We start from the raw sequence: 21,442 nt of genomic DNA, 5'->3' as shown, positions 1-21,442 counted from the left end.
TTGGTGTTTTGGGTCGAGTACCTTGCCTACTACGACAATCTGTACTTTGCCATGATCGGTAGTCAAGGCATGCTTGACAATCAGAAAAGCCACTGTCCACCGTGATCGGAACAGCAATCAGTCACTCGTTTCGTACTTCAAGATTTTTTTTGTTCTGGATCCAGAAACTCTTTTCTCTTCTTTTCTTCTAATCTGTCCATCTCGCCAACTCCTCCTAATCAGCATACTCGAGTCACGTCCCAATCTGTGCCATAATTCTCGACCATCAGCATTCCATTCTGGCTCGTGACCTTCAAGGACTTCGTCAATGACTACTTCGACACCCATTTACCTCCCCTAATCGCAGCTCATCACCGCCTTGGTAACATCCCATTCCTTTCCGGTCTCTCCCACCCACCCGCAACGGACGTTTACCTCGCCCACATCTTTCTCGACCAATCTCCTTCTTGGTCAGTCATTCGTACGCTTCACCGGTTCTTCTCTGAGCAAAGACTACGTCTCAGTCGTTGCGACAACCGAGATTGACACTACTTGCACATCGCAACCCATGCCAATGGCACGCTTTCGGTTACCACTCGCCCTGCTATCTCTCGCTGTGTTCGCTGCGCACTCCGTTCTCGCACAATATGGCGCGTACGACTACGGCTTTGACGCAGCAAAGCTCATAAAGCGCCAGCTCGCTTCGCAAGAACCGGTGCCGGTAGTAACGGGAGCCGAGGGTGGGGAGACAATCCGACCTCGACAAGAAATCCGTCAGCTGGAACAGGACAAAGAGCTATGGACTCTCTATATCCTGGGGCTCAGTCTGATGCAGTTCACCGACCAGTCATCGCCGGTGTCGTGGTACGGGATTACTGGTACTAATGTTACACTTGAGGTTCCCCCCTCTTCATTCTTCTCTGTCTACTGACACGCTACACGTGTGCTTTCTGTCATGCTAACCAACAACGTCAACCAGGGATACACGGCATACCTCACCAAACCTGGGGCGGTGTGACTCCTACTCCCGGAAATGAGGAAACAGGATATTGTACTCACTCCTCGATCCTCTTCCCGACATGGCATCGTCCTTATCTTGCCCTCTACGAGGTACGTCTCTCTCTGTCCCTGAGATAATGACGCCTGCCGACCCAAGACCCGTCACAGCAAGTACTTTACAACCTGATCCAAAACATTGCCAAATGGTGGCCCGAGGGCGAACCACGAAACCGATACCAGGCGGCTGCTCTCCGGTTCCGCATACCCTACTGGGATTGGGCCTCCAGCCCGCCTTCAGGACAGAGCGTTCTGCCTCTTAGTGTTGGTGGGAGCCCGTACGTGGATGTGAATGGCCCCAATGGAGTGCAGAGAATTGCCAACCCCTTGTTCAGTTACTCCTTCAAGCCGCTGAATGCTACTGCCTTTCTTCAGGATCCGGTGAGTGCAAGTCACCTTTGGCGAAGCGACCTCTGCTGACATTTGGTGTACGACAGTGGGATATATGGACAACTACTCTCAGAAGCCCGACTACCAGCGATAACAAGGCGCAATCCAACAACTCCCTCGTGGCTGTGAACTTTGACCAAAATCTCGACTCAATTGGCCAACGTCTTTACATTCTTTTCTCCAACTACGGCAACTACAGCACCTTTAGCAACAACGCCTGGATACCCTACATCAATAATGGCTCCTTCGACTCCCTCGAAGCCATTCATGACACTGTACACAACCTAGCCGGCGGCGGCGGACTAGGCCAACCCAACGCTCAAGGCGGCCACATGGCTTACATCCCCTACTCCTCCTTTGACCCCATTTTCTTTCTTCACCACGCCATGGTCGACCGCATCTTCGCCATCTGGCAGTCCCTGTACCCAAGCAGCTACGTCACCCCCATGCAAGCCTACATCGCATCCTACACCACCTCTCGAGGCGAGTTTCAGACCGCCGCCACCCCTTTGACACCATTCTACTTTAACGCGAACGGCACGTTCTGGACATCGGACATGGTCCGCGATCATACGAGGTTTGGATACACCTACCCCGAGCTGGTTGGAGTGTCGGGTAGTGTACCGAACAGCCAGAGCCGATCACTGTCAAGGAGGGCAAGGGAAAGGGTAATGGCAGCGATCAACCGCCTTTACGGTCCATCAACTCCCTCGAGTCTCTACCGCAAGGAACTACGAGCCGGAAGACTAGGACCAGGGAAAAAGGTCCCCGGCAATCTACCTGCCGGAAGGGTCTTCAGCGGTAATGGGCAATACAGGGAGTGGCTAGCCAATGTGAGGGTGAAGAAACAAGCCTTGGATGGGCCGTTCTTCATTCATCTGTTTCTCGGGGAAGCACCAAAGGACTCGAAGGAGTGGGCGTCGGCCAAGAATCATGTCGGGTCGATGGGGGTTTTTGCGTCGGATGAGCGGTATGGGGAGAGTAAGATGGATGGGATGGATGAAGTTATGGTTTCGGGAACTGTGCCGTTGACAAAGGCGCTAGTTGAGAAGGTGATGGGGACGGGGAGGTTCGGCGTTGGCGGTGCGGTCAAGGGTGTTGTTGCAGGTGCGGGAGGCAGAAGTGTCGGTGGTCGTTTTGTGGGCTTCGAAGGTGACGTTGGCAATGGCTTCAGGGGAGAAGACGAAGGATATGGAGAAGATGGAGATTGGTTAGGACAGGGGGAGATGTTGAGGAGTCTGGACCCCAAGGACGTGGAACCCTTTCTAAGGAGAAACTTGGTGGTGAATATCGTCAAGGTGGATGGGAAGGTGGTTATGCATGGGAGTTATGTGGAGGGTTTGGGGATTCATGTGGTCAGTTCTAGGGTGAGGGCGGCAAGAGTTGAGGAGGAGTTACCTGCTTGGGGCCAAGCGGAGAGTGGGTTTGATGTTGTCTGAGGTACGATCATGTCAAGAGGTGTTGGCTTGGTTCTTTGACAAGACTTGTAGTTGTTATATGTTGTATTGGTGGTGATGGAAAATAAGGGTATGGCTTTTTGTTAGAATATGGGGATGATAATGGCCCTTTAGGGTGTAATTGTAGCTGAGATTAATGAAAGGCAGTGATCATTCAGTGAGGAGATTCGACAGAAATTCCAAATACCCCCAGCGAGTTGAACATGTCCACGTTCCTTCGCCACTGCTCGTCTGCAGTTGTGGATACCACCAGGACACTCGATGATTTCTCGACAAAGACATGTTGAATAGTAGGGTATAGCCATGTAACTTGTAGCTAGGGAGCTATATATTAGGTAAGTAGACTTTGTTGCGCCTTGTCAGGTCAAAACAAGACTGGAAACTCCGTTGCCTCACCGCCCTCAAGACAACAACTTGACAAGGCGGCCAAGGCAAGCGGCAAGGGTGTAGTAGGTAAGCACCAATGACCAAGGCAAAGTCTGAACACTGTGTGGCTATTGGACACTAGAATTCAGAGCTACCCCCTCGACGTTAACTCAAGATAAACCTAGATAAGGTAGCTAGGAACTGCCTGCCTGCCTGACTGACTGACTGACTGACTGACTGACTGACTGACTGACTGACTGACTGACTGACTGACTGACTGACTGACTGACTGACTGACTGACTGACTGACTGACTGACTGCCTAACTGCTTGGATGACAGGAAAATCCACGTGGAAAATTCGAGGCGAAGCTAGGTAGCTGCCCACTGCTGCAAGGGGGTAGAGCCTCATCTTCCCAGCCAGACTTGTCTCTTGTACTCTTGTCTGTTTTCTATCCCTTTTCCATTTGTCATGTCACCCCTTCATTCATCGCCAGCCCCAGCCAAAACGGGGCAGGGCAGGACTGCTCGGGACAAAGCCCCCTTCGAGTTCATGGTATGGAGCCGCCTTGTAGGCGTCACGTTGCTGTTGTTGGTGGCTTCATGGAAGGTGAGGTGAGGCGGCTGGGCGTTGAGGATTTCACTACCTCACCTACCTAGCCACCATATACTACCATAAACATGTATGTAGAGCCAGGGAGAATAGGGCTGTGTGGTGGTTATTCTGAAGAATACGGGTGATATGTGTGTTGACGTGGTTTGATGACTGGAACTGGCTGATGAGGGGGACAGACCAAGCAGGCTGAACACAAGGCGGTTAAGTTGTGGGTACATGTACCTTGTTGGGAAGATGTAAGTGCAAAGGACGAGGTGCCTACCTACCTGTAGGGAGTGAAGCTCATGGAGACATAGTCGAAAGTTGGAGATCTTCAATGTGAGGCAACCAACGGAATAGACACTTTTTAAAGTAAGGCAATCAGTGGTTTGCAAGGTAAGGGTAGTCGACTTCGTTGCTGTGCCATTAGGAAGCTTGCCTAGTAGGTACCTCTACATTCCGAAGTTCCACTCCTCGGAGATTGGGTTTTCGATGGAGTGTCAGGAATTGGTGAGTTGCATTTCTCTCCAGATAGCGCCACCGCACAACGGTTGACGTGGAGTTTGTTGAGCACAAGGTAGAAAGGGGAGACGGACTGAGGCGTCTGTTTACCACTGCCTCAATGAAGGAGGGGAGAATGGACTTCCAGCCCGGGATTAGAGCATATGAAGTCGGGCGGGTTAAGATTTTGAGCGGTGAAGCGACTGGCTCGAGGTATTGGACAGATTTGTCTTGCCTTGTTTTGCCTCGTTGTGCTGCTGGTTTCACGGTTAGGGTGTAGTCTACTCAGTTCGGTTGTCGCCGATACTTCTTAGATAGGTAGAGGTAGGTAGAGGTAGGTACGTAACTAGGTACGCTGGTAATTGCTTGAATCTGACAGTAGGTGTGCGAAAGTGTTGGCATCGCGATCGTAAACCGCGGTCGGAAAGATGGCACGTCCAAGACACGAAGGAAAAGGGAGATAGTGAGTTGGGCAGTTGCTCGGAGGCATCCGGTGACACCTCCATCTTCAGCCTGATGCCAGGTCGATATACCAAGTTGCTGTGCCGCCTCGAGACACCAAAGCTCAGTGAACCGGTAGGAAATGGCAATGTGTGTCTGCATCATAATCAAGGACCGCGCTTGAAGACCGTGAAATCAAGGGAGAAAATAAGGAGCATCGTTGACATCGTTGACAAGAAACGGATAGTACGGACCGGTCCACCCAGGTGTCGAGAGACATCCGGTGTGTACATTTCACCCATTGCAGGCTGTGATAATGAAGCGACGATCGAAACAAAAAAGACAGTTGGCAGTGAGGACGGAAACAGATTTGTTTCGAAACATGCGGGATGACACTCACTGAAGTAATGGTGGGTTACATCAACTTCCCAAAACTCAGCCGAAGTGGCCTAGGTGTGCGGTCCAAAATGTCGAGTGTGGAAACTGAGGCCCAAAAGAGAACGTAATGCGACGACAGTCTACCGCTTTTGGAAACTGGAAATGCATTTTGAAAGTTCGGGTGCCATCGGTTTGTGCTTGTGAGCTGAAAATGTGAAGATCCTTTTGCTTTCGCTGACTTTTGTTGCTGGGCGGAGATGCTTGGCGCGTTTGGAAATCTGCTTCTCGTCGTCATGGTCATCGTCACGTCTTGCCCGTATCAGCGACCTACACCACCAATTTTGACAGTTTTTCATGCGAGGTTTAGGAAATAGAAACAGGAGATGCCGAATAAGTGCTTGGGGATGCATTTTGGCTTGGTGTGGTATGGAAAAAGTGCGAGTGTCTTCGGCCGTCCCAGCGTGGCCGTTGCGCCACATCTGTGCAGTCCCAACGATCAGCACGGGTCTCTGAGAGCAGCCCAGTCACCAAAACTTTGTGTCGCCGCCCGTTCGTTGCTGATTTTCCTAGGGCGTATCATCACTGGAACTGAAAAGTTTCCCGCCTCTGCCGTGGAAAGACTTCCCGCCGTGGATGATATCACTGGTTTAGCGTTGGAAAGGCCGTCAACGTTTCACAAGCCCCGCCAGTCCACACCATCTTGACCTTAGTGATTCTTTGGCTTGTGAGACAGCAACCCGCGAACGCCCGCTATAGAAACGTCTGATAAGCCGTCTCTGTCAGTAAAGGGCGAATGAGAACAAAGCTTCGGACGAGTGATGAACGAGTGTTCGAGGTCCAGGTACCCGAAGTCCCAAACCATCGACTTACATGGACATGCATAACCAAGTCAGCAAATGAGAGCTCGACCGGCGTCCAAGACTTGGAATGGCCTCTGAAACTATCACGAACTTGGAATGGGCCAGTTTTGAACGAACATTAGCTTCCTTGCGGTTTCCTTAGCGTATCCCGCCCTTCTGCACCGCAGTCGCCGCAATTTCCTTCTTTTGCTTCTTTGGCCGTTCCTTTACCAAGGCCTCAGCCTTCCCCCTCCGGCTGCTTAACCTTCAATTAAATCGGTGTTTCAAATGTCTTGGCCCATTCACGCCGGACCTCGGGAATGGCCTCTGACTGGCTTCAAAACATGGTCTCCGCTCAAGGCATCCAATCGGCCAAGCAGACTTACATGCGAAACAGCAATACCACATGCGGAATTCAGCTGCTTCGCCACGATACCAATGCAAGTTTAATGAGAAAATCAACTTCACCGTCTTTTTAAGCCTCAGTTGAACCCCAAAACATTTCCATGTCAGGACGCGTGAGGAGGCTATTCTGAAGCCCGGTAAGGGTCGCGACCAAGTCCGCCTCATCAGAAGGCCAGTAGAGCAAGCCCAACCCCGTCGCCTGGTGCCCGTTCTCCGGATCATCAGCGGCCAGAACTTCATGAGGCATGACGAGATGTGTGACCGGTTTGTCTTCCAGGGACTCACAAATGTTTTCAGTGTCAGTGATGAACGGTAGCAGTCACACCGCCCGCCGATCCGATCAGACCCTGTGCCCTTGTCGCCATGGTACGATCCAAGCTACATACTCAGTTGCGCAGGTTGCTGTCCCGGGACCGAAGCCTGGTGGTCATGAATCGTCAAAGGTGACAGTGGCATACTTCTAGAAGCCGAGTTCCGAAGGCGTGAACCTATAAGCCGGCGGTGGTAAGATTGGCGATGGTGATCAACATCTTGGAACTTTTGCTTCAGCTACCCATGGGTCAGTCCATTGGCCAGTCAGCTACCAGTTGACCAGTGACGATGCGCTGTAGGTTTGATAGCTAGGTATGTACACGTGAGTGATAGCGGTGCGTCGTCAATGCAACCCTGCATAGACGCCCCGCTATGCCTGCAAGCCGCCCTTGTTCGGACCTCGGTGACATGTTTAACTGTAGACGACAAGTCAAAGTCATCGAAGACGACAAAAAATGCGGGACGTGCCGGGAAAAGGGCTCGATGATTGTAACATACTGGACTCTACGTTGTCAATCGAGGCGGACTGTATGTACGCAATCAGAAATGGCGATGGCTTATCTCCGCATATTCCCTTCTTGCGCATCCACTTCTTACGACGCCGCAAGTTGCAGGGGGACCTTGAAGCCTCGACAACAACGAAGGGTATTTCCACGAGTGAATAGAGAGGCCCTTATGCGCAAGCCCATCCAAGCCTAGCGGCGACAAGGCCCGACGGAAGGTGACTGACATGGAGATGCATCTGGACGGCAGGCTGACTGCCTCTTTGCTTCTTTCTTCAAGGGCGTTCTCGTTGTTATGTGAGACATTGTGATACTGCAGCAAGCAGCAGGCATGGCTTAATGACGACATACCATGTAAGTCAGTCTTGACAGCTTCAACTAAGCTTTTCGGGACGTCTTCGTCCAAACCGGGAGCCGAAGTTCGACCCCAACCTTAGGCTGCAACTGCTAGTAGAGCATCTGGGGCTCGTGACTACTGCGCCATGGCATATGAACAGAAAGGAAAGAAACCGGGGAACACAAGGATCATTCTGGGTGTACATCTGGCTCAGGCACCGGTATGGAAGCTTGTGCTTCGAGGTGATCCAAGGGCGGTGAAGTTGTTCAGTCCAACCTGACCTCGACTTCATTGCTCCCCTTCCGCCTGCCGGTGCGCCGTAATTGTCATGAGTGGGTTTTTTTGCACGCTTGCGCAAGGTACGCAAATAGGTAATTGGAGCTAAGCATCATACGTGGCACCTGAGGCATGCCACGCAGGTACAGAAGCTGGAGGGGGTGGCACTAGCTACCCCGACGAGCCCGTCAGATACTTTGGAAAATGATGACGGGGAATTGTGGGCGATACCAACCAACACGGTTTGCAGCGAAGTACTCCTGACAGAATATGCAGGTGTCTTCGGGGTAATTTCGTCTGCAGCAAGTCGTGTATTGCGTTGGATGAGATTGAAGCCTCATACTCTTCATGTCTCTTCGTATTTGTCCTGTGATTGTAAGCTAGACCTGCGGCCATGGTGAAAGAGATGACGAGTGACCACATCCCCTCCACCCCCCCAACCCCCTGACGGCACCTACCGCAATTCTCGGTCGAGACAATCGACTCATTGGAAGGGTGCAACCCCAAAGTAAACAATATTGACCAATGGGATTGTAGACGGCAGACCGAGACAGGAGACGGACCAAGTATGGCCTGGGGCATAGCCATTCCGACTTCCATCCTGCTTTCGCAGAGGGCTTGTGAGGAGGACTCTGAGAAAGAGCCTCCTTTTCCACATGAGCTTCGACGAAAGGCTGGCAGCGCTACTTTTAAGGCACAGTCTCTCGTAGGACATCCCAACTTGACCCCCGCGCTCTTCTCCTCTTAGTTTCCACCATCCCGAGTCGGATACAGTAATAGCCTGCAATTGCCTCGATACCGCATGCTCGATTCTGTCACACCGAAACACCCTGATCTTCTGATTGCTTTGTTGTACCTCCTAGTTGCCTCCGCATCGCGGCCTTGCCGGCTCCTATTGCACCAACCTACAGTTAACGGCACATCCTCAGACACTGCAGAACCACCTGAGCCCATAAGGGAGGCATGACTATGGCGAACCATCCTTTCCACCCCCGTGTCTTCAATGGAAGTGCCGACTTCCAGAGAGATGATTGTCCAGGTCCCTGTCATCCTGAAGAGTACCTTAACCGCCAGCCGTCCTACCCAGAGGTTGGACAAGTCACCGAGGATTTCAACCAATATTCCTCAGGAATACCGAATGCTGCCGAGCATATCTTTGGCCCCGACCAAAGTTCTTCCGGAACCAGAGACATTACAGAAGAGTTCTTTGACTTCGACCTGTATAGTAAACAAGATGAGGTTACCGTCACGACTGAGACCTCCATCGAAGGGGACTCCTTGGTTCATTCGGCTCCGTCCGCAACACAAGACCAGTATACTAGGACGGCCTTGGATCATGAACCCGAGACGACGGAAGGCACTATTATTGCCGCTGCCTCCAGTCCCCTTGCTATCCCGTTTCTCAATCAGCCGACGCGCGGCGAATATCTCGACCCTCAACGATATCCAACGTCTGAAGACATCGATATTCATTTATCCGATCCCGACAGTCATGATGTAGATGAGACGCAGGCCTCATCTCGAAGCCGACTTGGCAAGCAGGCTGCTAAGCGCGAGCGCATTCTCTCAAATCCTGAAGAGACAGCGCGTACCCGGGAAAACAAAGCGTGCCTCTCTTGCAAGATTCAGAAGACCAGGGTAAGACAACTCAATCCCAGATATCCCATTTTTGACGATGTTCGCTGACAAGGATAAAAGTGTAAGCCTGAAAGTCCCTGTCCAGGCTGTGTCGACTTCAGTGCAAAGGTCGGGAGCCCTGATACTGTGTGCAACCGGGCAATTCTGACCATGATCAGGACGAAGGCTGGTAGGTAGCCCAAAAGAAATCGTACCAGGTGAAAATAGCTGACCTTGTCGAAGATTGGCCATTGACAAACCAGGTTTTGAGTCAACCGAAACGCGAACAGGCCTGGGGCAATGGAAAACGTACTGAGCTCCTCATCTCCCACTGCACCAACGCCGACAACGCATTACTGTTGGTTCACGGTTGCGAGTTCATCGAACAGCGGCCAGGCCCTTGCTTCTATCATATGATAGGCATTGCCCCCGATGAGGGTCCCAGTGATAAGAATCTTTATGATTGGGGCAAACGTGATGTGGAGGTCCATGCCGACACCGAGGAAAATTTCCCGAATTGTCTTGAGAAGTTCCTCTTGCTCTATGAGCAGATGTTTCATCAACGTTATGTTGCGAACGTCAAAGGTAAGCCTCAAAGCCCCGATTTCCTTGCAACACGTCGACTAACGCGATCTACACAGGCTCTGCTCAGACCAGGCCTGGCAGGTTCCACAAACTGATGGACAACGCGCAGTATGTGGCGTGTGTGGCAAAGATCTGGACCGCTAGGCGATTCTCTGTAAGCGGAGTACCCTTCGGTTTCGACCCTGAACCAGTGTCGGTTTTCTTGCGTCAGCGTGCTGGGAAGATGATAGGGCCAATCGAAGGGCAGATACTGGAGCAGCTCAAGGTGTTCTCAAACTCCAAGGAGACCAAGATCACAACTGACCTCGAGTCCACTATGGGTTCAGCGCTTGTTATTGCTGTCTGGACTGCTCTGTGGCAGATGATGTTGACATACCGTAGCGTGCTCAACCTGACGCTGCCTGGCACTGGTGAGTCTACCCCATCCAGTTTCCCCCCTGCTAATATGCTAATTTGAGTGGCAATAGCATTCCATGAGGAGACTAATAAACTCTTCCAGAGCATGGTCACGATATACTCGATGCTCTTCCGTACGGCAGAAGTGCTCAGAACCGTGGAAAAGGCGTTCGAGAGTGCAGATGCATTCGATAACGATCAAGTTAGACAAGCGTTTCGGAAAGCTTGGGAGACGCGTTTTGATTTCTGTAAGCAAAGAATCAGCCTTCCTGCCCCTTTTGACACTCTTGGGTTGACATCTCAGTAGATTGCGAAGTGGAAAAAGGGTCACCATCCAACAGACAAGATGCGCTTCTAAAAACACACGTCATAACCTGGGAAGAATTGATCTTAAACCGGCGAGAAACGAAACCAGCTCGGAAGGGAAAAGCGAAAGTGTGCGAGAAGAAGCAAGCTTGAGTCCCCAAGCAAAAGACAAAGAAACACTAGTACATAGGTCTGACTATACAGGCGTTTGGTACTAAAGGAAGGGCATGATAGACTGCGAACGGCTTACAGAAGTGAAACAATATCGGGATGGCATTTTGGCTTAATGTCAATGGACGTGGACATAGAATAATACTAATCACTGTTGACAGCATCATAACAACTTACCACATCAAGGAAGCGTGCTTATGTCCACAATGACCTTTTTGCTGGAATCTTGCTCTCTCTGCGAGCCGACTTGTTCGAAATGGGATATCAGATCTCGGGTGTCAATGCCTCGAAGAGCTGTTTCGACAACCTGGAGGTTGAGGCGGACTTGAAACCCCTTATTATCGTCGGACTGTTCCACGGTCGATCTGAACCTGGCACCAGAAAAATCAGTACACTATTAAACAGCTGTTTAGTCCAACAATCGACTTACTGAACCTTGTCTCCAAGTTGATGAGCATCCTGGACCGTTGGTGCCAGTTTTGCAAGTATGGTAGCTACAGCTCCAATGTAGCCCGCCCAAAACACAGCGTCCGGGTTGACAGTATCGGCCAATGCCCGCAAGTTGTTCAACAGCTGTTCATCCGCCGGAGTGACGCTACCGCCCCATCTTGCACAAAGTGTCAGAGCCATTACAGCCCGGGCCGCGTGCGATAGACCAGGACAATCCGGGTGCTCCGTGATGGCGCTGTGCAAAGCGGCAGAGGCATGGTCAAGGGTATCGACGCCGATGTCAGACCAAATCTTGCTCACGAACAGGCGGCCAAGACCAAGACCAAAGACCGTTTTTGGGCTGCCATAGTCAGCTGGCAGAGCTGATGACAGTATATCAACAATGCTTTGGAGTGATGCCTCGGCTTGGAGACAATCCAAAGGATCGCTCTCGCGAATCTCCTGGGGCAGCCTGATCATGAGCGCACCTTCTCTGTTTCCTCCGGCACAAAACGTGACCGATCGTATGCGTGGAACGGCCGAGATGAGAGCCTCAACGACCGTGACGATGGCAGGAAATTGGGCTCGGCGGCGCTTGGACATTCCGACGATCTTCTTCTTGAAGTTGGTGTTCACTTCGAGCATATGACTGGTCTTGGCAAAGAATTCGCCCGTGACTTTGTAGGAGCCTATTGCTGGTATGGGATACGGGGAGATTGCATCGTTGTGCATCAGCATGCTGCCGTAGCCTCGGAACCCTCCTCCGCAGAGATAAATGTCAATGCCTTGTGTACCCTTGGCTTCGTCCGCAAGGGCAGGGAAGGTCTCGCAAAGCCTGGCAAAAGCCAGCTTCATACCTTGGTTGAGCTTCGAAACCTCGTTGGTCTTGAAGTCAGCATCGTCGTGTTCGAGGATTTTGATCAAGCGAGCAGCACCAAAAGGCAAACTCCTGCCGACCTGTGCTGCGTGGATGTGATAGTCGGCATCTTGACCGGTGGTGTCCAGATAAGACATCTGGACACTGCCACCGCCAAGGTCAAGGAAGAGACCCTTGGGACGAGAAAAGGCCGATCTGGCTCCTAGTGAGCCAAACAGGGTCTCAACTTGGGGGTGCAGAATCTTGATAGCAAGTCCAGGGACCTCGGCCTCGATGGTCTGTAGCATTACAGCAGCGTTGCCCGCTTTCCGCATGGCCTCTGTAGCAAAGACGGTCACATGGTCGGGGGGTACGCCGTAATCGTTGACAGCAATGGCATGGAACCGGGCCAGTGTCTCGGCCACAAGGGCGATGGTTTTGTCGGGGAAAAGCGGGGGGCCACCAGCTGAAGACTCGCTCAGGGCATCGAAGAGGGAGATGGCGGCTCGCTCCTGGTAAAGACACTTGAGCAAGCGAGTCTGTGGCGGGGAGAGGTCGGAAATGGAGAACCGAATGCCATTACTGTGAAATAGATAACAAAACTAATCAGGATATGAACACCACAAGGGGGAAAAATGCAAATACGGTACTGTAGCCAGCTTACCTGCCCATATCAACCAAGGCATAGAGGTGGTTCGAGTCGGCAGGGTCCCAGCGAGGCCATACCTCGTCGAGATTGTCCAGTGTGACCAAGTTGACTGATTCTGTTGATGCCATCCTTTGGGTAAACTGAGGAGCTGAGATGTCACTCCAGGAGGAACTTGAAATCGAAAGCCAAAGGAAGGAGAGAAGGCAAAGTTCAAAGATCATGTGAAGGAACTGACGCCGATGATGCCCAATGTCGGCCAGCAAGACGACTGGAAGCTCCACACTGCTGTGATTCGGCCAATCATCAAAGCTGCTGGATTGTGTAGTGTAGTGTAGGTCACCCAGAGTGGGAAGGACCTGGAGCTACACTGGCTGTTCCTGCCCAGCTCAGCTCAGTGGTGTACATAAAGTACCTTGGGTAGACTAAGCACTGAACACTCCAAGCCCCCAGTCATGACCCCACCTTCTGCTCAGACCCCGCAATGAGCTCTTATCCTGGCTGTTAAGAGCCTACGCATTATCACGCCGGGAAATGGAGAATCGCTAACCAGTCTTGTTATTGTGCCAAGCCCAATGCCATCGTCATTATGGCTTTAGGTTTGATGTCAACAAGAGCCTGAGGCATGACGGGCCCCTCCATCACCATCGACAAAGCGATCGAGTGTTATTTTATCGATGAGATGCCGCATCTTCTGATGGTAACGCCACGAACGCTCTCAAACCTTCTCGGGCACCACGGATTATGAGGCGACAATTCATCAACAACAGCGACACGATCATTTGACAGGCCGACTAGGTAGACGGCAGGAAGTTGAGTAAGGCCGACGTGCAGCTGCACCTCCTCCCTCCCTCTTTTTTTCGCAGATTGGCCGTCACTTGCTCCATTCTGTTCCTCCCTTCACCTCTGTTCTCGTTTCCATCTCCCAGGTCTGGATGGGTAAGTAAATCGGCAAATCCGTCAAAAGTTCAAAAAGTCGACGACAGCAGGAACTACACTACACTACATATGGAAATCGGCATCGAAAAGAAAGAAACCCTGTCTCCGGCGGCAGTGCTCACATGAGGTTACAGTACTAGGGACTTTTTAGTTTTTAGCGCTGCAGATTACATCACTGGCCGTGGTAACAAGTGGGTGGGTGGGTGACCGCTGAGGTTCTTGAGTCCTTTGCTCTGTGTCATCCATTTTAGGGAACTGAACAACATGGACAACATGGGACGCGTCCTGGATGGTCGGTTGTTTTTGTGAGTGGCCAATCACAAGCTGCCGCTAAGACGTTGGGATCGCGTTCACGACGCGTTGGACTTCCTTTATTGAACGGTTCTTCACGCCATGATGATTCCGCGGACGGCCGGCCTCCATGTCAGTACTAATTGCTGCTGCCTTTGCTTCCAGGTTGGATCTCATGTTTCAACTTCCGATGTTATTGTTCTTATTGATGCTGTGGTGTTGTGATGGTGTTGTTATTGTTATTGTCGTCGAAGCTGGGTTACACTTGTGAAGCGGCGGCCTCCATCTCTCCACATTCACGCAACTCCACGCCGGCATGAACTCCACTGCGGGCTTCAAGTGTCAGAGTTAAGAGCCGGCCTCCGTGCCGCGACAGGTGGACAACGGACCCTTGAGTTGTTGTTGTGTACACGATTGGGTTGTTGTTGTACTTGTTGTTGTCGTCGGTCGTCGATGTTGGTTCACCACTGGCTGATGTTGGGGTTTATATATAAATATATATATATATATATATATAGATACCTGTATATATGTTGACATGGATGTTGTTGACATGGTGTGGTTGTCAAGAGACAAGAGATGTCATATCCGAGGTAACTATGTAACTGAATTGACAGGAACTCAAGAGAGATGCCCCAGCCCTTGTCCCTGTCCGTTCCGTCCTCTTTCCATCTCTGGCTGATCTGATTCCCGAGGCTGATGAAGCTACTGTACGACCTTGCCTTGTACCTACATACATTATACTTATACATACACATACACATACATAGCACATCCATTCCCACTTTTGACGGACCCTTGCCCTCGCTATCGCATATCGATCGCATCCAGGCAGAGTCCAACGACCCGAGTTCCATCCGCTCGTCCCTGCAACCACTCACCACTTCTACTTTGTCCTCCCCCTCTAGCTCTTGTCGTTTTTGCGACTTCACCTCTTTGCGACTCGCTCAGTTATAGGTGCGCGCTTCTGGCGCATTTCCCACAAACCCCAGCGTTTTGGTCGCATCATCCACCCGCTTCCATATTCCATCTCAAGACAAGAAAGTTGGCAGCAAAAGACGGCCGCCCGCACGCACTTGCGACTGAGACCTTCCGCTCACTTGATTGATTGATTGATTGATTGACCCTTTCACTCCGACACTCGCTCTTTTCCGCAAAGTTCACCTTGACGACACCAAACACCAGCAACAACAACAACAACCAACACCTAATTTCCCCCAACCATCCGACACTGCAGCAGTCTCGAGCTCAGTCCCCTCTTTCTTCCCTTGCAGACGCAACGACAATACAACTTGAACGCGATAACGAGCCACGCCGACCACGCCGACTACCACTTACGCCGATCACGACGGACCACGACCACGGCCACATCGTGTTTCACCATAACAATTGGCACAGTACTACACCCATCTTCCTCTCTACAGTCGGTACTTCTGCCTTGCCCATCAATCCTTTTGCTTTTTCCTACTTGTACACGTACATAGTACGTCCTTGGTTCCTTTAATTCCGCCAATTCGGCCTCTCTGCCTGCCGCACCCCAGCCATCCCCATTTGGTCCGCCATTTCATCTCTTTTGTTTTGTATCGCATCGCATCGCATCGCATCCACAACACCTTGACGGCCAGGTCGTCGCGTCGCGTAACATCAACAAAGACCGACCGACCGCCCGACCGACCGACCGACCGCCTTTGCGACAAAGAGACGGCTCGCGCCGACTATCAACCGTCTGGGATCTCCCTCTCCTGTCGCCCTTCCCTTGGTACCTTTTCACCACTCATTTGGCAACACTCGACTTGCTCAACACCACATTCGCCGCGCCATCGAGTCCTCGTTGCCGACCTCGCTCGCGCCTGTTTCAACTTATTACTACCCTTTTATTCATCCCTTGCTCTTTCCGTCCCAACCCACTACCGCATGACGCTTGTATAAGACATAATGGACCAACAACATTCCTCCGGGCGTGTAACAATGCCACGCGACTTTCGCTATGCCGTCGCGCTCGAACTTCCCGACGCCAGCGAAGGACCAAGGACGCCTATAAACCTAATTCCAGAACATGACGGCTTTCCCCAAATTCCTTCGCCTCCCAGACCCCGTCTCAAAGTCAAGAGACGCACCACTTCGAACCAGCTCGCTGCGTCACAGCAATTCCTGGCTTCCGTAGCAGCAGCAGACCTCGCCATCCCCAGTATCGAAGAGCCAGAGTCAGACCCAGAGGACTTTACCATGCGTCCCTTCTCTCCAGAACCCCATCAAGACTCCCTGTCTTTGCAAATCCCCCGGGCCAGGGCGTATTCAGACGCAGGACCAAAGACACCAGTACCAACCACCATGGCGCTACCAGCATTAACACCCCGTCGATACCCGGATTGGACCCTTGGTTCAACCAGTAGCTTCGAGTCAACACCTGAAGAGGATGACGACGACATAAGCAGGCCATCAACGTCCCAGTCCACCCAGACCAGCGACTCCTTTCCGAGCCAATGGTCTCAACTCTCCGGAGACGACGAAACCGACGAATGCGACCTTGAAATCGCCTCCCTCGACGGGAAGGAGGACACTCTACATGATTTCGGCACGGCAGGTCTTCTTGACCTTGACGAACCAACCGAGACCCTGCAACCATTATCCACCACCACCCCCACCACCCCCAAGGAAGCCAACCTCCAATCGAAATTACCGAGAAAGAAAGTCCCCTGGACCAAGCCGATGAACGACCACCTCTGGTCTTACTACTCCCTCTACCTGCAAGACCCCAAAGTCACGCCGTTTCGCATGGGCAAGAACTGCATTCCACCGGAAGGAGTGTGCGCACGAGTTGCCCGCGAAGCCGTTCGCACCTGGCGGGGGTCGAAAGCGCAAAGGAGCACTGCCGGTGGGAGCGCCGAGGGGGCCGGGACGTTCATGTGCTGGCCGCATACGCAAGCAGCCACGAGGGCACAGCTAAGGGAGTTATGCCGTCAAAAGGCGGCAGCGGCAGCTAAGAACCACCGCTTCCTCTCTCGAAGCGTAACTCCGATGCAATCTGTCCAGACGCCCAGGGCGGAGCGGCCGTTTGCGACAGGGGACATGTCCATGTCTCTTACGTTGTCCACATCTGAGCACATGCAGCCACAAGGGCCATTGGCACAGTTGACGAGATCAAGTCTAAGCATCTTTGAAGCTCTACAACCCATTCCCATCCCACAACGGCAGCCACATGACGCAGATCAGGAACCTTTACGGGGCCGTCTTGGCTCTCCATTATTCGGCCCCTTCCCCAGATCCGCTGGACAAGCAGACCTTGACGACCCTGAACCAGCCCAACCGCGAAGCTATGGTCCTTCCTCGTCAGCCTCCCTTGCCGCCGCAATCGGCGCAATCACCACTCGCAAAAGGGGCCAGACGATTTCCCATTCCCTCCCGGGTCAACATAGCCGGCCGACAACAGGCAGACTCCAAAGCCCCGTAAGACTCAGCCGATCCAGTGCGCCTGGTAAGCGGAGGAACACGCATTCGCAGGGTGGAGACCACAGAAAGAAGACTGCTCCTGCTCCTGCTCCTGATTCCGTAGCAGCAGCAGCAGCAGCAGCAGCAGTAGACTCCAGGCCAAAGGTAGAAGAGGGCACCACCACCTCCAGCACTACCAGAGGCCGAAGTTCAACCGAATTCAGTTCAACATTAGGCCACCGATTTGACGACTTGTTTATCCCAAGGTCTACTTCCACCGGTGCCGATCTCGCTGCTGCTCCAACCCCATCTGAGCCACAGGCACAGGGCCTCCCCAGCTCCATCAGCATGCCAGCAATCCTCGGCTTTACTCCCTTCCATGTCGCCCCACCTCCACAGGAAGAATCCAATGCCCAACCACCTGCCAGGCTGGGATCGCCGTTGAGCTTTACCTCTACCTTCTCTGCTACTCGCCACAGCCACATCCGAAGACCGGGACACGGACAGAGTGTAGATCTGGGGATGCTTGGTCGTGGACCAGCTGCGATGATGCAGCAGGCTATGAATCAAGGGCAGATGCGTGGCGGGAGGCGGAGCCAGGAGTCGATCAGTGAGCTCCAGAGACCCCGACCAGAGGCTAGCAGGACCAACAGTACTGGAAGTGGAAGTGCAAGTGGAAGTGGCAGCGGAAGCGAGACAACAAGAGGTGGGAGGATGGCGGATTTGAGGCAGCGGTTAAGGGAGTTTAGCAGACGGAGGGGTGGGGAGGGCGGGAGGAGGAGGTCTGGGAGTCCGTTTTAAGTTCCTCCTTCCATTTCTTTTGCTTCTGGGATGGGGTGTTCTTGCGTATGATTATGCTTTACGGAGGAACGGCGTTATGAGAGTGTTTCTCCTTACCTACTACTGCATGGCCGGCGGAGAAAGTCGGGGTTCATGGCGTTTATGAAGGCATATGTCTGGTGGCATCCGCATGCAGCAGACGTTTGTATTAAAGGAGGAGGATGGATGAATATCCTTGGAGAGTTGCTACCAGTGACTTCTCACAGTCAGTACGCAACGTGGTGGCACTGGCTTCATTTACTTATTGTGCCGCGAGACATTTCTTTCTTTGCATACTTGGTATCTTTTCTTCTTTTTCTTTTGGACTTTTGTTGTCTTTGGGACGGACCTCTTTATTTCGCTCTACTCTCTGTACAATCAACCGTACCATGGTGAAACAGTACATGGCGACTGATTGGTATCTTTCTCTCCTCTTTTTTTCTCCCTCACGGGTTTTGGTCATGTACTTGCCACATGGAACGGCGTCAATAGCGAAACTCACCTCACAGCATATCTAATTTCTTTCTTCTAGCCTACTTAGATTCTCATATCACGCAGATATTTTATTTACTCAGACACATTTGAGCTTGCAATACTCGTCTCTAGCGCACATTGTTCGATCATTAAAGGCTTATACTCGCATATAGCTCAACATTGCAGCTTGGTGACTTACCCATCTTACTCGCTCTCTACATCCCCCCTTTTGTTCAATCATCCAGTAACATTGGACCAACAGCCCAGGAATGTGACTTGTGAGACAAGACTCCAAAAATACCTACACACGTCTTACATTAGTAGAGTTCCAATCCGGACACAGTCAAATCGCATTACACACAGTCGTCCTCAAACTCTCACCGGATCTTGATAAATCCACCAAGTCCTCGCCAGAAGTACATACTGCCCCGGCCCCGGCCCCGGTCCCGGCCTCCGGAGTTTGACGTGTTGTTGCCCGCTGCCCAGCAAGGCGACGCTTGGACCCACAGCTGTTCGGCGCCTCCCGCCCGAAGCGGGACAGCAGTGCCCTGAGTGGGGTTACATATGTAGTGCTGCCGCCCGCCCCTGCGCCTTGTCCCGCCCGGAGACTTTCATTCATCTTTATTAGCGTTGCCCCGCTGAATGCCAACGCCAACCGCGGCATCCGAATTCCGGGGTTCGGATCGATTACATCTTCATTCGACACTGCTGGCTACGTCGACGCCTTTCTCTACAGCTTCACACTTCAACTTGTGGTCGTAATTGAAGTTCTCAACCGCCGCTAGCTACCTAGACTCGATAGGTATTCGGTCTGACGCAACACCCCGAGACCCCGAACTCGAGCTGTCGAGCTATCGAACCATCAAGCTCCTACCGCGCCCGATCACACGCGTCTCCCTCCCGTCCTCCAAGCCCGAAGCTCCCCTCCAACCTGACACTAGAGACCCAAATCGCAACCACCATCGAACTCGACTCCGCCATCCAATGCCCACACAATGAAGTTCAACGTCACATCTAAACGGGGCGGGGCTCCCAGCTTCCTGTCGATACAACAATTGCTCCTGTTAGGCTTCGTCGCGCTAGCCACACCCGTTGCGGCGTCCATTGGCGATCGGCTACCTGAATTCCAAGAGTGTATAAGGGTTGGTTGTCTTCCAACCTGGGAGGAATAAAAACAGCTTTGCTCTAGACAGACAAAGAGGAACCCAGGACAGAAAGAGAGAAACTGACTGACGTTATACTGTTACTAACTAGGTCTGCGAACGCGAAAACTGCGGTCCGGACGCTGAACACCAAACGCCCATTCGTACGTCTTCCCTTTTCCCCTTCCCCTTCCCTCTTCCTCATCCACTATCTAGCTACCTACGCTACCTTTGTCGTCAACACCAACGGCACGATCTAACTGCTTGCAGCCCTCCACCGCCGTCTCCTCCTCTGGTCCTGCCCCTCCGAATGCGACTACACGTGCCAACACCTCACCACCTCCTCGCGCCTCTCCCAATCTCCTCCCCCCTTCCCTCACCCAGTCGTCCAATACCACGGTAAATGGCCCTTTATCCGTTTTCTCGGGATGCAAGAACCTCTCTCCGTTCTTTTTTCGCTCGGCAACTTCTGGGCCCACTACCAAGGCCTCTACACCAAAATCCTCCCCAACATCCCGCCCTCCTACCCCTTACGGAAATGGTACATCCTGCTCTCCTACGTCGGCATGGCCTCGTGGTTCTTCAGCGCCGTCTTTCACACAAGGGATTTCCCCGTTACCGAACAACTCGACTATTTCGCTGCGGGCGCCAACGTTTTGTACGGACTGTATTATACGGTTGTGCGCATCTTTAGGCTGGATAAGAAGGACACGCCGCGCCGCGAGTCGCTTTTGCGACTGTGGACGGCTTTGTGCATTTTGATGTATGTGGCGCATGTCACGTACCTGAAGATGTGGGCGTGGGATTACACGTATAACATGGCGGCCAACGTGGCGGTCGGGGCGGTGCAGAATCTGCTGTGGAGTTGGTATTCGTGGACCAGGTACCGGGAGCAGAAAAAGGGGTGGGCGGCGTGGCCGGGTATTGTGGTGGCGTGGGTGTTGGTGGCCATGAGTTTGGAACTGTTGGATTTCCCGCCGCTTTGGGGGAGTGTGGATGCGCATAGTTTGTGGCATGCGGGCACCATTGTGCCGACGATTATTTGGTATAAGTGAGTATCTTATCCAGTTGACTGAAGCTAAAAGGGAGATGGAAGCTAACGATTATGTCACAGTTTCTTGGTTAAAGACGCGCAGGATGACATGGCGAGGAGCGAGAGGCTCAAGTCTTAGGAGGGTTTGAGAAGTTGACAGTGTACAGCAAGTTAGAGCGCTGACAGAATGGAATAGACATTATGTTTGTTTACGCTATATCCAGAGGATTGATACACGCGACGCTGACGAGAACGACGATTTTATGTTTTCACACCAATACCCAAGACCATAACACTCCTCCCGGACCCCAATGGCTTCCTTTCGCTTCACTGTTCTTGGTCTCATTCTCGTCGTCCGGAGAAGCACTTCTGTTGACACCAAGCAAATCGAGCAAGCGCAGCCTGGCATCGTCCTCGTCTGGCTTCTCACCCTATTTGTTCTCATCCGCCTGACTTTCCTAGTCAACATCGTTTTC

At 52.3% G+C, this 21,442-nt stretch overlaps 7 protein-coding genes across 7 annotated transcripts; 5 read left to right on the top strand and 2 right to left on the bottom strand.

Moving 5' to 3' along the window:
- The first annotated feature begins 99 nt into the window (after positions 1-99).
- On the top strand, positions 100-3,031 carry B0T23DRAFT_354728 (uncharacterized protein). Its single transcript, XM_062836138.1, has 4 exons — positions 100-857; positions 959-1,089; positions 1,147-1,416; positions 1,473-3,031. Exons 1-4 carry the CDS (start codon positions 548-550, stop codon positions 2,862-2,864), a joined length of 2,103 nt encoding a protein of 700 aa, XP_062696333.1. The 5' UTR covers positions 100-547; the 3' UTR covers positions 2,865-3,031.
- A 3,174-nt stretch (positions 3,032-6,205) lies between these two features.
- On the bottom strand, positions 6,206-6,867 carry B0T23DRAFT_100326 (uncharacterized protein). Its single transcript, XM_062831686.1, has one exon. It carries the CDS (start codon positions 6,643-6,645, stop codon positions 6,268-6,270), a length of 378 nt encoding a protein of 125 aa, XP_062696332.1. The 5' UTR covers positions 6,646-6,867; the 3' UTR covers positions 6,206-6,267.
- Positions 6,868-8,796: 1,929 nt separating this feature from the next.
- On the top strand, positions 8,797-10,890 carry B0T23DRAFT_394250 (uncharacterized protein; the record flags this gene model as incomplete). The annotated part of the gene is made up of 6 exons (XM_062838117.1): positions 8,797-9,471; positions 9,532-9,640; positions 9,694-10,035; positions 10,092-10,445; positions 10,503-10,679; positions 10,739-10,890. The coding sequence occupies 6 exons, from the start codon at positions 8,797-8,799 to the stop codon at positions 10,888-10,890; spliced, it is 1,809 nt and encodes a 602-aa protein (XP_062696331.1).
- A 199-nt stretch (positions 10,891-11,089) lies between these two features.
- On the bottom strand, positions 11,090-12,970 carry B0T23DRAFT_312337 (Ppx/GppA phosphatase family-domain-containing protein; the record flags this gene model as incomplete). The annotated part of the gene is made up of 3 exons (XM_062834682.1): positions 11,090-11,279; positions 11,339-12,775; positions 12,858-12,970. 3 exons carry the CDS (start codon positions 12,968-12,970, stop codon positions 11,090-11,092), a joined length of 1,740 nt encoding a protein of 579 aa, XP_062696330.1.
- A 3,067-nt stretch (positions 12,971-16,037) lies between these two features.
- On the top strand, positions 16,038-18,299 carry B0T23DRAFT_354722 (uncharacterized protein; the record flags this gene model as incomplete). The annotated part of the gene is made up of 2 exons (XM_062836137.1): positions 16,038-17,544; positions 17,632-18,299. 2 exons carry the CDS (start codon positions 16,038-16,040, stop codon positions 18,297-18,299), a joined length of 2,175 nt encoding a protein of 724 aa, XP_062696329.1.
- Positions 18,259-18,927, top strand: B0T23DRAFT_375802 (uncharacterized protein). The gene has a single exon (XM_062836911.1). The coding sequence runs from the start codon at positions 18,500-18,502 to the stop codon at positions 18,833-18,835; it is 336 nt and encodes a 111-aa protein (XP_062696328.1). The 5' UTR covers positions 18,259-18,499; the 3' UTR covers positions 18,836-18,927.
- A 694-nt stretch (positions 18,928-19,621) lies between these two features.
- B0T23DRAFT_100242 (Per1-like-domain-containing protein) lies at positions 19,622-21,297 on the top strand. The gene is made up of 4 exons (XM_062831685.1): positions 19,622-19,933; positions 20,046-20,097; positions 20,204-20,984; positions 21,048-21,297. The coding sequence occupies exons 1-4, from the start codon at positions 19,787-19,789 to the stop codon at positions 21,103-21,105; spliced, it is 1,038 nt and encodes a 345-aa protein (XP_062696327.1). The 5' UTR covers positions 19,622-19,786; the 3' UTR covers positions 21,106-21,297.
- The last annotated feature ends 145 nt before the right edge of the window (positions 21,298-21,442 follow it).

The sequence above is a fragment of the Neurospora hispaniola genome (assembly GCF_033458365.1).
Source record: "Neurospora hispaniola strain FGSC 10403 chromosome Unknown B0T23scaffold_2, whole genome shotgun sequence".
Lineage (NCBI taxonomy): Eukaryota > Fungi > Ascomycota > Sordariomycetes > Sordariales > Sordariaceae > Neurospora > Neurospora hispaniola.
The sequence above is the reverse complement of the archived record's forward strand: the minus strand, read 5'-3'. Positions and strand labels throughout refer to the sequence as shown.

Bases quoted from the DNA above. Each gene is read 5' to 3' on its own strand.
- B0T23DRAFT_354728 (XM_062836138.1), top strand. From the start codon at position 548: ATGCCAATGGCACGCTTTCGGTTACCACTCGCCCTGCTATCTCTCGCT. The intron at 858-958 runs GTACTAATGTTA...AACGTCAACCAG, and splicing joins GTCGTGGTACGGGATTACTG to GGATACACGGCATACCTCAC. The intron at 1,417-1,472 runs GTGAGTGCAAGT...GGTGTACGACAG, and splicing joins CTGCCTTTCTTCAGGATCCG to TGGGATATATGGACAACTAC.
- B0T23DRAFT_100326 (XM_062831686.1), bottom strand. From the start codon at position 6,645: ATGAAGTTCTGGCCGCTGATGATCCGGAGAACGGGCACCAGGCGACGG.
- B0T23DRAFT_100242 (XM_062831685.1), top strand. From the start codon at position 19,787: ATGAAGTTCAACGTCACATCTAAACGGGGCGGGGCTCCCAGCTTCCTG. The intron at 20,098-20,203 runs GTACGTCTTCCC...AACTGCTTGCAG, and splicing joins TGAACACCAAACGCCCATTC to CCCTCCACCGCCGTCTCCTC. The intron at 20,985-21,047 runs GTGAGTATCTTA...ATTATGTCACAG, and splicing joins CCGACGATTATTTGGTATAA to TTTCTTGGTTAAAGACGCGC.
- B0T23DRAFT_375802 (XM_062836911.1), top strand. From the start codon at position 18,500: ATGGATGAATATCCTTGGAGAGTTGCTACCAGTGACTTCTCACAGTCA.